The 16,571-nt window shown below is 44.0% G+C and overlaps 1 protein-coding gene across 3 annotated transcripts in view; it reads left to right on the forward strand.

Annotated features, from left to right (window-relative positions):
• The window catches only part of LOC117396924 (adenylate kinase isoenzyme 1), a 68,200-nt gene that overhangs the window by 31,611 nt on the left and 20,018 nt on the right, over window positions 1-16,571 (forward strand). For 2 of the 3 annotated variants that reach the window (XM_033995278.3, XM_033995279.3), the window contains exon 8: window positions 2,859-2,932. In XM_033995278.3, coding sequence (XP_033851169.2) covers window positions 2,859-2,932 — 74 coding nt within the window. Of the gene's footprint in view, window positions 1-2,858; window positions 2,933-7,897; window positions 8,047-16,571 lie in introns of those variants that run through there. The other variant, XM_033995282.3, reaches the window with a different exon arrangement.

Genomic DNA, 16,571 nt, shown 5'->3' on the forward strand with positions numbered 1-16,571 from the left:
TTTCCGAATGTAGTGCTATAAATGGACCGGTTTTAGCTTTCATCACTGAAACTTATCACAAGCAAAGGCTTGAGTACCACCCTCTTTTCTATCCAAACTAGTGAGCGGTTGTCAGTGTTTGACTTCAGACAGAGTATAGACTACAACTCCCAGAGTGCATTGCAAAACAGCACAGGAACTTGCTTAATAGCACAGCTTGTAGACTTGTTTCAGTTAAAAACGTAGAACGATTGTGTTGAGTCCCACATTAGATATGATGCTGTTAACATGGATAAAGGGTAGTGGTACGAAAGAAAGATTCAGGAAGAGGACTCAGAAGTAAGACAGAGTGTCGATTCTCACCCCGAGATTGCCGTATGTGAGATGGGGGAAAAGTGCTTCAGAAAGGCCTCTGGAAAGCTGCAATGCCATCAACAGAGATGCAACTGCAACAGATCCACCAGACTGCTGGGCAGCAGAGCAAATGCAGTATTTCTGCCACACGATCGAATGACTTCTAGTAAAGAACAAAAAGTTGGGGTGCTTAACATGTCAGTCTTTAAAATCGTTGGGACCGTACAAGTTGCAAGGGCTGAGGATCTCAACAGAATGGGGGTAGAGCTCAGTGACATACAAAATGACTGACAAAATCAAAGCAACAGGCCTTATTAAGAAAGAAAATGACATGCAGAGTATTCTGTACCGCCTAGGAAAGAGGCAAATATGGAGGCTGTTTGTAGATATGTCAGTGGATGTGGATTTGCAAGAGCTGAACAGGCTTAACATGGGCAGAGTGCTTCACACAAACAAGTCATGCGCTGATATTACTGATCACATTGCATCAGAAATGAGAAAAAAACTGGTGAATGATATTCTGCAAAACAAAAGAAAAATGTGTTTATGGATTGATGAATCCACCACCTTAGGTGGTAAATCTGTCTTGTATTGCAGTGGTCAGCAATAGCGGGCGAAGAAAACGCTCAGACTTTTTTCTTTGACTTGCTTGAGCTTGCGGGAACTACCGGCAGTTCTATTGTTGATGCATTGCTACTGTATCTACACAGACATGGTTTCAATGACTTTCTGTGTGAATGTCTGATTTCCGTTGCCTGTGACAGTGCTTCAGTAATGCTGGGAAAGCGGACTGGAGTTGCAACTCAACTTCTAAGTCAATACCAGAATCCGTTTGTGTGGCACTGCTCAAATCACCGTATAGAGCTGTCAGAGACGTCATTAAAGACGTCGCCGGTCTGAATCAATTTCAGATTTTTTTGACAAACTCACTGTACCATGCCTCTCCAAAAAACCAAAGAGAACTGATTCACTGTGCAAGAGAAACTGGACAGTGTTTGTTAGCTATTGGGCATATTTTGTCAATTCTCTGGGTTGCGTCCAGTGAACGAAGTGTCCAAACAGTGTGGGAGAATTATCAAGCACTTCATGAGCGCTTTTCTAAAGCTTCCATTGACACACATGGAGATTTGAGAGAGAGCGAAGTGTGCCTTTGTCACTAGCCTTTGTTCACAATTTGGGGGTCATGTTGGATGCTTTGGTTGAATTAAGTGATCTTTCTCGCCATTTTCAACGACGCAAAACGACCTTTCCCGAAGCAGACAAAATGCCATCTCGACAAATCTGAGTGTTTGAGTGAATGGTGAACACTCCTGGCCCCTACACAGAGGAAGCAAACAAAGCCTGCAGCCAGTTAGCTTTGAAGGGGGTTGAGTTGCACGAGCACAGTGAAGTTGCAAATTAACGCAAGTCGGTTTTATAGGAGCTCGGCAGAGAACCTGAGATCTAGATTTATGACAACAACTTCTTCTCATGTCAGTACCAAGGTGCTGGAAGCTCCATCTAAAGAGAACGATAACAAAAATATCGTTCAACAAGTCAAAATGCTCTATCCTGAATCCTGGCCAAAGGAGGAAGAGCTTGTGCGGCGACAGGGAAGTGAGACAACTTTGCCAAAATCTAAAAATCGATATAGTGGAGAGTATAAAAGGATTTGGTGAATTACAAGGAATGCAAAGCTGCCCATATCCCAATGCCTTAGAACCACTATTGAAAGCGATCAGAACCATCGCTATATCAACTAGTGAATGTGAGCACGCTTTCAGCTGCATGAATGACATTTTGACTTCAAAAAGAAATGCTAGCTGTCAGCCGTCAATCCAGCCTTGTATTTTTAAAGTGCAATGGGCACTTTTGTTTCCCATTTCAAGCACTGAGAAAAACTCTTTAAATGTACAAAGCACATTGGAGTTATCGTATTTTGGCAGTGGAAAAGTTGCTATTTATGCTGTGTTTTTTCATTTGTTTTATTTTTTGAAAGAAAGAAACATCTGATAATATTACAAAATCAATAACAAACAACTTTAAGGAGGCAGTGTGGTACAGTGGTTAAAGTCCAGGGCTTGTACTCAGAAGGTCACCAGTTCAAATCCTACCTCTGCCACTGACTGACTCACTGTGTGACCCTGAGCAAGTCACTTAACCTCCTTGTGCTCCATCCTGCGGATGGGATGTTAAATCAATGTCCTATTGTAAGTGACTCTTCATATAATGCACAGTTCACAGCCTACCTCTGTAAAGTGCTTTGTGATGGTGGTCCACTATGAAATGCGCTATATAGAAATAAAGATTATTATTATTAACTTAGGTGAAATTAAATTAACCTTCTTCAATGTATAGTTTTCTAGTTTTTCCAAATGAGCATATTGATATTGTATGCTAACTTTGTACTTGGATAAAATTATTTTAAAGAACCAGGCCTATAAGGGTTACATTGCAGTGGTCCTTGATTTTAGGAAGAAGCTCAGTCGATTGAGAAGCACAGGTCTAATCTCTGTCTCTCTCCCGCCTCCCTGTCTGTCCCCCAGGTTTCACAGACCCTGATCCTATGCAGGAGCAGTACGAAGAGGAAGAGGGCGAGTTTGACAATGCTGAGGGGCAGGTAAGGGGCAGTTACAGCACTATTCTTCTAAGGGCAGAGTAACCTAGGGAGCCTGAAACATTCCCAAAGCTCATTATACTGCATTCCTACATTCCCAAACCATTAGTTTGCTGCACTGCCTATACCCAGCACTAAACACAAGATCTCTGTGCACTGCCCGCACCCAGCACTAAACACACAAGATCTCTGTGCACTGCCCGCACCCAGCACTAAACACGCAAGATCTCTGTGCACTGCCTGCACCCAGCACTAAACACACAAGATCTCTGTGCACTGCCTGCACCCAGCACTAAACACACAAGATCTCTGTGCACTGCCTGCACCCAGCACTAAACACGCAAGATCTCTGTGCACTGCCCCCACCCAGCACTAAACACACAAGATCTCTGTGCACTGCCTGCACCCAGCACTAAACACGCAAGATCTCTGTGCACTGCCCCCACCCAGCACTAAAGACGCAAGGTCTCTGTGCACTGCCTCCACCCAGCACTAAACACGCAAGATCTCTGTGCACTGCCTCCACCCAGCACTAAAGACGCAAGATCTCTGTGCACTGCCTCCACCCAGCACTAAACACGCAAGATCTCTGTGCACTGCCTCCACCCAGCACTAAACACGCAAGATCTCTGTGCACTGCCTGCACCCAGCACTAAACACGCAAGATCTCTGTGCACTGCCTGCACCCAGCACTAAACACACAAGATCTCTGTGCACTGCCTGCACCCAGCACTAAACACACAAGATCTCTGTGCACTGCCTGCACCCAGCACTAAACACACAAGATCTCTGTGCACTGCCCCCACCCAGCACTAAACACACAAGATCTCTGTGCACTGCCTGCACCCAGCACTAAACACACAAGATCTCTGTGCACTGCCTGCACCCAGCACTAAACACACAAGATCTCGGCCTCCTAAGAACAACCGATGGGTTATTAATCCCATGTATTCTGAAGTTTAGTACATGTTTTCTCTTGCTAGAATTAACGAAACACTGGTGAAATAGAAAAATGGTTGATTAACCTCACTTAAGCCACATAATGCTTACACAAGTGGTGTAACAACACACATCTATAAAGAAAATATTGTGAGATTCAGTGGAAATTAAGTACAGCTGCCACTTGGTCATTTGATCTCATCCTGCACATGATTTATTCAAAGGTCTGTCTTACAATTCACAGAGATCAAAGGGCAACCCTGACCCAAAGAGCACTTTAACAGTTGCAGAATGAACTGCGATGTTAAGTTTAGAAATGTAGAGCAGGTTTGTTTCACAGGATACACACACTATCTGTAAATCATAGTTTCTAGGCTGGAGTGACAGTCATGTCTGTTTTATAACAGTTCTAAAAACTTTGCTCTTTAAATGTCATTTTGGTTTCAATTTACATTGTAAATCTTTAACAGGTTCACAGTTTTATGAGGGGAAGAAATTACTGGTGCCCACCCCTACTAACCCCCTAGTGGCCATTTTTATACGGCTTTGCTCAGGCTTGCTCCCTGAATCCCCAGATTCAATCACTTGTGCTGAAGAATTTCCTTGGCACGTTTCATCACAATTGCACATGCACTTTTCTAGAGACACAGTACATCCAAATGTAAGTATGACGTGCATACAGACAGAGATGCATCCTCCACATAACTCCCAGATTCTAATAGACAATTTAAAATTAATATTGCTGAGCTCCCAAACCCTATAAAAAGGCCATGCTTCACAGAATTCTAAAAATCCTTTCTACTGTTTTGAGGACTGCCTTAGTCAAGTGTATTTCTATCTCCACTGTCTCTTTCCATCCTGATTTCTTACTGTCATGTTCTAGTGATGTGGTCACAGTGCAGCTATCAGGCCGTTTATATCTAATTAGGATACTTTCATAATGAAAACGATGTCTAAGTATATAGACACAGCGGTGGTATCTTTTTAATTTTCTCCCATGTGACGTGTCCCTGGGTTGAAGCAGGAAAGTCTTATCATCCTGCAGCAGCCTGAATCAGCACTTTCCAGCAACCAGCCAGGCACTCACAGTGACTCGCTGACACACACACACACACACACACACACAACCAGCCAGGCACTCGCAGTGACTCGCTGACACACACACACACACACAACCAGCCAGGCACTCACAATGACTCGCTGACACGCACACACACAACCAGCCAGGCACCCGCAGTGACTCACTGACACGCACACACATGCACAACCAGCCAGGCACTCACAGTGACTCGCTGACACGCACACACACACACAACCAGCCAGGCACCCGCAGTGACTCACTGACACGCACACACACAACCAGCCAGGCACCCGCAGTGACTCACTGACACGCACACACACACACAACCAGCCAGGCACTCACAGTGACTGGCTGACACGCACACACACACACACACAACCAGCCAGCCAGGCACTCACAGTGACTGGCTGACACGCACACACAACCAGCCAGCCAGGCACTCACAGTGACTGGCTGACACGCACACGCACACACAACCAGCCAGCCAGGCACTCACAGTGACTGGCTGACACGCACACGCACACACAACCAGCCAGCCAGGCACTCAGTGACTGGCTGACACGCACACGCACACACAACCAGCCAGCCAGGCACTCACAGTGACTGGCTGACACGCACACGCACACACAACCAGCCAGCCAGGCACTTGCAGTGACTCGCTGACATGCGCACACACACACACAACCAGCCAGCCAGGCACTCACAGTGACTCGCTGACACGCACACACACACACACACAACCAGCCAGCCAGGCACTCACAGTGACTCACTGACACACACGCACAACGCACACGCACACACAACCAGCCAGCCAGGCACTCGCAGTGACTCGCTGACATGCACACACATGCACAACCAGCCAGGCACTCGCAGTGACTCGCTGACACACACACACACACACAACCAGCCAGGCACTCACAGTGACTGGCTGACACGCACACGCACACGAGTCTTATAAACCCATCCTAATTCATTTAAGGTTTGTCTTTTAACAACATAGTAATCACTTTATCTTTTTATACGCTATGCAGAGTTAGACTGGGGGGTGGACGCGGTCCACTTACTTTTTTGGAAGGGTGGACTCAGTCCACCCACTGTTTTTGGTGAAACGGCATTATCCACACTCTCGTCATTGTTATATATCTTGAATAGTAGCCTATTTTATTTCTCCCCAATATTTCATCCTTTAGTGTTCCCGATGCAGCTTTTCCATGTATTGCGTGTGCGTCTGCTCTCTGGAGCACACGCAGTCAGTCACTGGAGCCTTTGTACTGAGATTGACAGGCGGCACCGTGAACGGTTTTGGGCGAAATAATTTTTTTTTTTTTTTTTTTTTGTAAAGAATGTTATCACATGATAATAACGTGCTGAGTCAGTTAAGATATTTCTGAAGTAACCTAAGTGAAAATTAGCATAAGACACTGCACACCCATTTGTACTAGGCTTTAATATAAAGCCTTCTGTTCTTTATTATATTGCATATATTGTGTCATGTTAATTTTTATTTGTGACGTGCTGTTTTGTCAGATTTGTAATGTTTTGTTTTAATTATGCATTCTGTTTGCTTGTTTCTTATTTCAGTGATCTGTTTTTTTTTTAAACATTATCAGACATTTTATTGTAAATGTTTAAACACTTTTCTTTGGTTACCAGTTAGGAGATATGAATAGTCAGATTGTTTTCAAAATGATTTCATGATGTGGGCACAACAGGCATTAACATTTTTGAAAGTCCAGTATTGGAAAGAGTATAGCCTTGCACAAAGGAAAACGAGCACCGTTGGTCCACGTTGTGTAACGCAGAGTCCACTCATTATTTTCTGTAGGAGTCTAACCCTGACGCTGTGCAAAGGATGGATCCCACCTGGACCATGTATCAATGTGTTCTTGTTTTCAAATGCGAATCACGAGTCATGTACAGCATTACTCTGTGTCATTGTGCAGTGTGGGTGAAGCGCTGGATCAATCGTGACAGATTTGTCATGCAATGGTGATTCTGCAGTTGCTCATTCATTAATGTGCATTGCCTTGGTTTTACAAGATTAAGTGTTCAAGGACACTGCAATTTACCCTGCTAACAATGATGTCTACAAAAAGTCTTTGTATCAGATTATTCGTATCAAGTAGCTTACAGCAGATAGCTTGTAAGATGCCTCATTAACATTAGCAATACTAACAAATTATTCTAATTTAACAATGCAATGAAAACTATAGTATAGGTTGCTGTAAGATGCAAGCTGCTATTATTACAGCACTCAAGGTCATAGTGACCAGAAAGTGGAGTTATTATCAGCTTGTATAGAGTATTACTCTATAAAGATACAGAAAATCAGCTTAAATAAAAGGCATGCCATTCAAAGGGTTATTGTACACTGTAATATTGTGTGTAATGTTGATTAAAAAAAAAAAAAAAAAAAGCATAACTGTACAATCCTGTTCTGCCTTTCTCTGGGGATATGAAAATCAATAACTCTCCAGACTAGCACAACAGTGAATTAGGAGTAACTGTGGGACCGAAAGCAAAAGACTTCACAGAGGAGGGGGCAGTTCAAGCAATCAAAACGGCAGCAGTTCTCATGCTTTTATACTGGAAATACAATCTGAACAAAAATGCCCTTGTCAGTGCGTGAGGACCATGTTGTAATTATGTAATCAATCGCAGTATTTAGATTCAGAAGGCTTTGGATTTTATAGACCTGTGTGTATGTAGACAAGCAGAAAATAATAAGGGAGAGGGAAGGCGAGATACAGTATCAAGCTTCATGCACTAGCGATCTTCAAGCCGCATTCACCCTGCACCTTGCATGAAGCAGCTTTCTGCAGCACAATTCAATGGCGCTCTCTCTCTCTCTCGCTCTCTCTAATTGATATGCGGAACTGCACCCTGGAGTCAGATAACCGCCCAGACAAGGACAGATTCATTCATACACACACACACACACACACACCTCTTCCCACAATGCAACAGGCCTGAGCCTCCTTAGTTCTATATAAAGCCAGGAGAGGGAAGCAGGGGGGTGCGTGCAGCAACTACGACAGCTTAGAGACAGACGGGAGCAGCCTAGCTCACTGGACAAGAGCCCACAACTCACTGAGAGGTCAGTGCTGAGGAGGAAAGGCTGGGGGGGGGAGTGCAGTATTTCTTGTCTCTGGGAGGCTGGAGGTCGGGACGGGAAGGGGGTTAGAAAAGAGGGGATGCTTGATCTGCTGTTTCCAAGCTAGTAATTTCTGTTTGGGTGTTGTTGATGTGCAGGTATATAGCAGGCGTGTGTGTGTGTGTGTGTGTGTGTGTGTATTGGTGTGCTAGTAATTGCTGTTTGGGTGTTGTTGATGTGCAGGTATAGCAGTGTGTTGGCAGGAGACTCTGGAGTTCTCTCCTGTCAAGGGATTCCTGATGACAGCTGTAGGGCAGTATTGGCAGGGAATTGGAAAAACAGGTGAGGCAGGCTCAAGAGTCTACATCTCTCTGCCTGTCTATCAATGTATACAGTGTATATTTTCAGTGTATACAGTGTATATTCTTGTTTAGGAAATGGTACTTGTTCTCACATATCATTACTAACTAAAGGTTTTACTAAATGCCCGAATCATTTGTTAAATGATGGGTTTGATAACTGGCAGCTGTTAAATCACCCTTACCCTATTTGCGCCGTGCTAGATTTATTGGGAGACACACACCATGTATCTTTTGCACAGGCCACTTACAATTAAGAGCGCCAAAAAGCCCTGGAATATTGCTATGCAATAGGTAGTATATAGAGATAAATATATGTATAATGTGGAAAAGCTTAAGGGCCCTTGCATAAGCATTCAGCGTGTCAGCTAATGCATTTGGACTGCATGCATTTATTGGGATGGTTTATTAATATGCAGCTGCCTCTGGGCCACAGATCTGTTTATAGCTCAGTGCTGTTAGAGAAGCTGCAATACTGAGCAGCTTGTGTGTGTTGTTTCCACACGCTTCCTTCCCCTTAGTGTGTGGACTGTGTGACTGTTCCGAATCCTAGCTGTGTGTGTGTGGACTGTGTGACTGTTCCGAATCTTAGCCGTGTGTGTGTGGACTGTTTGACTGTTCCGAATCCTAGCCGTGTGTGTGTGGACTGTGTGACTGTTCCGAATCCTAGCCGTGTGTGTGTGGACTGTGTGACTGTTCCGAATCTTAGCCGTGTGTGTGTGGACTGTGTGACTGCTCCGAATCTTAGCCGTGTGTGTGTGGACTGTGTGACCTGTTCTGAATCCTAGCCGTGTGTGTGTGGACTGTGTGACTGTTCCGAATCTTAGCCGTGTGTGTGTGTGGACTGTGTGACTGTTCTGAATCCTAGCTGTGTGTGTGTGGACTGTGTGACTGTTCCGAATCTTAGCCGTGTGTGTGTGTGGACTGTGTGACTGTTCTGAATCCTAGCCGTGTGTGTGTGGACTGTGTGACCTGTTCTGAATCTTAGCTGTGTGTGTGTGGACTGTGTGACTGCTCCGAATCCTAGCCGTGTGTGTGTGGACTGTGTGACCTGTTCTGAATCCTAGCCGTGTGTGTGTGGACTGTGTGACCTGTTCTGAATCCTAGCCGTGTGTGTGTGGACTGTGTGACCTGTTCCGAATCCTAGCCGTGTGTGTGTGGACTGTGTGACTGTTCCGAATCCTAGCCGTGTGTGTGTGGACTGTGTGACTGTTCTGAAGTGTTGCTTGTTGTCTGTAACTGCTCTATACTGTACACTTCTATTACTGGATGCTCCTTGTCAATGGATTTCAGACAGAAGTGTGAGATAGTGGCTTGAGATCATGGGAACCTCACACACAATGATAGGGGTTTCAGTGAGCTGCTGAAAAGAAATACATAATCTTATTTTTTTATTCTGTTTTTCACATTGTAGAGAGTATATGGGCTATTTTGTTTTTAGATTAGTACCACAATAGTTTTTATTTTTATTATTACTCAATGAAAACTCTTTGATAGTCTTCCAATTTAAAGCTTTAAGTCAAACTATGACAAATGGATGTGGTGGATTTAGGATTCCATTTAAATTGTGAGAAAACGAATAACTAGTAAATTGCTTCTGTAGTGTTATCCTTTAATAATTGCAGTTGTTTTGGGTACTTTTTAAAAGCTGTTAAAATGATAGCAGCGTCATAATTAACGCCAATCCCAAGGTAAAGGTTTTAGGTATGACAGACTTTCAACACCCACATTAGGCTAGGGGGAGAGATTAGGTTGAAAAAAAGAAAAAGTCTGTGCACTGAATGCATTCTCTAGATCCTAGTTCAAAGCGATGATGAAGTTGTGATGGGGAATATCTGTACTTGACGACGCAGCTTGAGGGAGTTTGAGATAGTTTATCTAATCCCATGTTGGTTCCTGATTTACAGATTAAACATTCCAAAGACATTGTTCTGCAGGTGCAGTATAAAAATATTCTACTTTTTAAAAAGTAGCTAAACTGACAGATTCCTGTTAATCAAACAAGTCTGAGCCTCTCCTGGGAGTTTTAGTTCTATTGGCCTTCCCCATGATTTAATTTTGTATGTAATAGTTTTATGTGTGTGTAGGGTGCATAATATTGTATAATTTTGCATAGTTTGAACAGCCACAACTGTAACCAAATCTAAAGGAAATAATACAAAACAGTGTGAGTCTGCATATAATAACAGTAATATGTACCCCACCCTTAACGGTTGCATTTGGATCGAACATACTGTACCTGCATCAATCAAGATGCACATTAACACAACTTCAGGAGAGGCGAAAATCTCTTTGGAGTGACTGGACTTAATGGCTGTAATGGTGGAAACCACTTAGCATTCATATAAGCGCTGAGCTACTCAAACCACTACCTCCCACACTGCAGCTCAGCACTCTAACCACTGAGCTACTCAAATCCACTGCCTTTCACAATGTAGCAGAGCACTCTAACCACTGAGATACTCAAACCCACTAACTTCCACTTCCACACTGCTGCCCGGCTGTAACATTTCCTGTTGCCCCTCATTTGGAACATGTAGTGCCACTTGTAAAATACTTTCAACTGTCCATTTGTCATGCACACACATAAAGATAACTTGTAGTGGAATGTTTTTAAAATCCTTAACTGGCAGAGAGGGACTTAATGCGTTTTAATCGAATGTTGAATAAATTGCTTAGTTAGCCAAATGGTGTTTAATTCCTTACATAAAGCATGCTTTAAGACCTGCTAAGCATTTTGAGAAATGGGAAGGATGGTTTCATGTGCCTCACTGTCTTTGAAATGTTTTAGGTGAAGGAGGGCTTGCTCTCACTAGCTGTTGTTTGACTCTTCTTTACACACACTACAGTGCAGGTAAAACCCGTATCGCCAGACAAGCTCAACCCCATAGAAACAGAGTTTGGGGCGAGGCTTCATATGAAAACATTACATTCATACTGTCTCTTTGTTTCTGTGCGCAAAATCTACTTCAGTTTAAATTCTGTGTCAAATCTCAATTACCAAACAAGAAACTCAAATCAAGAAATATTATCTTCCAATCGTGCTCAATCCTCTCAGTAAGACTGACTTTTTATTTGATATTTGGAGATGTTATTTTATTACTAAGGTAATATTTAATGGAATGGAATGCATTGTTACTAAATATTGTAAGGGTTAAATGACTTTGGGTCAGAACTGAAAAATGATCTGGTAAAACCTTCACTTAACTGGAATTCAAAGGCAAGCAATGCTTTTTACTACAAAAGATATTTACATATTAATAAATGAAATTTATAATTAAAGTTCGGGAGGAGGGTCAGACACCAATCTCCGCATCACCAAACTGAATCATTCAATTTACACATTAGCTAATTTAAATTGTTAGCACTATAAATACCCTCTTCACTTATCTCTCAGTTGCGTTTTGATTTCATCGTACATGCACGCATCATGGTCTGCAGTCTGGATTATTCCGTTTCGACGGATGACGATCTGTTTGCTGTTTTCCCGGAGCCGAGATCCACGCAACCAGTTCAACCAGCCCTTCCCGGGCCAACTCCACCACAACTTCGGTCGGCGGTATTACCACTCCAAACTTCTCTGCCCAGATGTCAGCTTCTCCTGTCTGCTGTGGCTCCCGCCTGGCCACTCGTTCCTCCGCAACTCCTGACATCAGAGACTGGACGATCTCCCGGCTCCAGCTTTATTTTCGTAGCAACAACATCCCATTCAAATCTACAGCACGTAAGGAGAATTTGTTTACTTTATTTCATCCTTCCCGTCGCAGGCGCTATGACGTCATCACTGATCGTTGCTTTACCCAGTGTTGCCAAGTATCACAAAACAAGCCCAACCCATGTCAGTATGGGTGTTTTTACAAATTCCAACCCGCGACTCAAGAAGAAAGCCCAATTTCCGCGTATTATAAGCGGACTTGAAACACCTCCCCCGCACCGACTGCATCTCCACGAAGCGCTTCTACTACCGGAAAAATCCGAAAGCAGGACCATCGCACCTGTCAATCAAAGGCTCATTTAGCAGTTCCTGAGCATTCTGGCTCCAACTATAACCTTTCAGGTTACCTCCCCTCACTGCAGGCCCCTGCAGTGACCTCTTTTTCCACTATGGGCGTCCAGCAGGCCCTCATAGTGATCCTTTCTCTGTGAAATGCTTTTCTTTCTGTGCTTAAGCAGTTTTGAGCATTTGTATCCAGAGATTGTTATTACAGTTAGGAGCGGCTGCTCCCGCGATCTATCCTGGGGTTTCGACACCCGCCACTGTTGTATAATATGCATCTGTAACCTTCTGGTTACACCCCCTCATCACTGCAGGCGTCCAGCAGGCCCCTGCAGTGATCTCTTTGGCCACTATGGGCGTCCAGCAGGCCCCCATAGTGCTCCCTTCACCTCCAAATATAACCTTTCTGGCTCCCTTCCCTCACTGCAGGCGTCCAGCAGGCCCCTGCAATGACCTCTTTGACCACTATGGGCGTCCAGCAGGCCCCCATAGTGCTCCCTTCACCTCCAACTATAACCTTTCTGGCTCCCTTCCCTCACTGCAGGCGTCCAGCAGGCCCCTGCAATGACCTCTTTGGCCACTATGGGCGTCCAGCAGGCCCCCATAGTGCTCCCTTCACCTCTAACTATAACCTTTCTGGTTCCCTTCCCTCACTGCAGGCGTCCAGCAGGCCCCTGCAATGACCTCTTTGGCCACTATGGGCGTCCAGCAGGCCCCCATAGTGCTCCCTTCACCTCTAACTATAACCTTTCTGGTTCCCTTCTCTCACTGCAAGTTCCCTAACCTTTCTGGTTCCCTTCCCTAACCTTTCTGGTTCCCTTCCCTCACTGCTCATCGGCAGTTTTGAGCATTTGTATCCAGAGATTGTTTTGCCAGATTTGTAATAACTTCATTGAAGGAACCTGTGCTATTCTGCCTGTAACTTCCTTCATTTCCGCTCACCGTAACTCCACCACACCCAGCATCAACAGTCCCTCACGAAGATTGCTCCCTGCAATATGCAAATCGACCACGCCATATTCTTAATCAAAATTGCTGGGAAAAACGCATGACTGGCTAAAGCCAATATATCAAACACATTTAAAATCATGCCCATTGAGCCTGTCCTCAGGGGATTGTATTTTTTTTATATTTCCACTTTTCTGTCCGGTCTGGTCCCCCCCCCCCCCCCTACTAAACGCAATCTTCTGTCCCTCCTAGGCCATTTAAACTACATGGGAGCATGGGAGGATTTGCAAACAAGAGGATGCCATTCAGCCCATCTTGCTCGTTTGGTTGTTAGTAGCTTATTGATCTCAGAGTATCATCAAGAAGGATCAAGAAGGATCCCAGGGTGTCGGCTTCAACATTACTAAGTTGGTTCCAGACCCTCACAATTTTCTATGTAAAAAAAAAAAAAAAGTGCCTCCTATTTTCTGTTCTGAATGCCCCTTTGTCTAATTTCCATTTGTGACTCCTGGTTCAAAAAGTCTCCTGGGTTGAAGTTGTCAATACCTTTTAGGATTTTGAAAGCTTGAATCAGATCACCGCGTAGTCTTTGTTCAAGTCTGAATAGCTTCTTTTCTTTTGGCCTGTCTGCATACGACATGTGTTTTAAATCCGGGACAGTTCTGGTCGCTGTTCTTTGCACTCTTTCTGGAGCAGCAATATCCTTTTTCTTTTAATGAAGTGTCCAGAACTGAACACAGTATTCTAGGTGAGGTCTTACTAATGCATTGTACATTTTTAGCATTACTTCCCTTGATTTTAAATTCAAAACTTTTCGCAATATATCCGAGCATCTTGTTGGCCTTTTTACAGCTTCCCCACATTGTCTAGATGAAGACATATCTGAGTCAACATAAACTCCTAGGTCTTTTTCAAAGATTCCTTCAATTTCAGTATCTTCCATATGATATTTATAATGCACATTTTTCTTGCCTGTGTGCAGTACTTTACACTTCTCTATTAAATGTCATTTGCCATGTGCTTGCCCAGTTCTGAATGCTGTCTAGATCATTTTGAATGACCTTCGCTGCTGCAACAGTGTTTGCCACTCCACCTATTTTTGTGTTGTGTGCAAATTTAACAAGTCTGCTTACTATGCCATAATCTAAATCATTATGTAGATTAGGAATAGCAGAGGACCTAATACTGATCCCTGTAATACACCACTGGTTACCTTGCTCTATTTTTGATGTTTCCTCTAATCAGTAATTACAGTTGGGTGCGGCTGCTCCCGCATTCCCCACCCCCCATCACTGCAGGCCCCTGCAGTGACCTCGCTGGCCACTATGGGCGTCCAGCAGGCCCCCATAGTGCTCCCTTCTCTGTCAAACGTTTTTCTACCAGCTGCGAGCTTCAACAGGGCCCCACTGCCCCCTTCTATTCCTTACCTCCGCGGTCTTCCAAATGTAACCTTTTAGGCTACCCTCCCCTCACTACAGGCATTCAGCAGGCCCCTGCAGTGACCTCCCTGGCCGCCATGGGTGTCCAGCACGACCCCATAGTGGTCTCTTCTCTGTGAGATGCTTTTCTTCTTTCAGCTTACCGGCAGTTTATTCAAACACTTTCAAAACCATTCCCATTTCTTTGAATATCAGTCAGGGCCGCAATACTGCATACTCTGGAGGCCTTCTGTTTTCTACATGTTAACTACTCCCTAATCCACGTGCATGCATTTCATTGAATCCCTACTGCGTTCAATATGAGAAATTAATCTTTTATGTGGGACTTTGTCAAAAGCTTTCTCGAAATTTAAATAAACCATGTCATATGCTTTGCAATTTGTACGCAATGAGGATAAATCCTCGAGGCAGAGCTTTTATCTCCTACCTTCTCTCTATTTGATCCTTTCTGTCGATTCCCTCAATGATGTCATACTTATGGTTTGGTTCCTTTTTTTTCGCAAGGAACTCCGCCTGTGGGAGCTCCTACTAAAAGAAAGGAATGGCAGTACTTTCTTTTACGACAACTGTCTCCTGCTGCACAAAGACATTCAGCCGTTCAAAGATGCAGCTCCCTCTCTTGGCTTTGGAGGATACTACAAGGGAAAATTGGTTTTCTGCTCCATGGCCCAACGAATTCAGCATTATTCCTATAACCGATCACTCCTCGTCATTGCGCAAAGTGTGTCCATTTGCTGTAGCCGCACTCCTTTTGGGGGTCTTCCTGGGCTCAAAATCCATTCTTCTCCACTCACAATTCACCTTCAGTCTAAATCTTTAACAAGATCGTTCATTATAATGAGAATATTCAGAAGGATTACCTGTTTATCTGTTACTCATCAGTTCATTTTCAGAGCTCAACACATTCTCTGCCACCTGAATATAATTGATTCTTTCTCGTTTCCAAACGCAGGGATTCAGAGCATTGGCTTCCGAAGACGACCTCCTGCAAACTCAGATTCCTCTTTTCAGACCTGACATTCATGTGAGCCACCTGCTGCATTCCCTGATTTCTGCAGGCTCAAGAAACAACTCTTCTCGGCATCACTCCCCGCTCACTGCAAATGTACCGGTCATCCTGGAATTGCTTTAAAATTTCACTTTGCATTCAACATTCCTTTCCATCATTTTCAGTGCCCGTAGTGTCATCCTGTTTTATGTCCCTTAAGAACAGAGCGATAAGATTTGAATTTCCGGCATCAAGTTTTTCTACAAACTCAACTCAATTTCAGTGTCCCAGCTCTACACTCTGCAACTCACAAATTTCACTAATCCTGAAAGGGCTTCAACTATCAGAATCTCTTTCTCCTCCTGCTTGCCTACCTATTGCCATCAACGTACTCTCTTGATGCCTCTCATCTGCTCCAGCTACTCCTGCCTGTTTTAGATAAAACCTTACAGCTCTTTCTCTTAGCCTTCTTGGGTTCCCATAGGTGCTGGGAGTCTACATCGCTCTCAAATTCAACCCCCAGATTCACCCCTTAATCTCTGACCTAGCAATCCCCTCATCTGATACCCTTTCCTTCCTGCTCAAAAGAAGTAAAACGGACAAGGAAGATTAGAGAAAGCTTTTCAATTTTGTTTATAAATTAAACTCCCATGTTGGCCCATATGACCCCTTTCTCTCTTGTCCATCTCCATCTTTCTCAGGGCGCATCACCCTCAGGCCCGCTGTTTATTAACAAAAACTGAACAATCGTCACCCAACATTTGTTCTTCTTTCACCTGATTTATTTCCAGGTCCGG

This window comes from Acipenser ruthenus, chromosome 31, assembly GCF_902713425.1.
Source record: "Acipenser ruthenus chromosome 31, fAciRut3.2 maternal haplotype, whole genome shotgun sequence".
Taxonomy (NCBI): Eukaryota; Metazoa; Chordata; class Actinopteri; order Acipenseriformes; family Acipenseridae; genus Acipenser; species Acipenser ruthenus.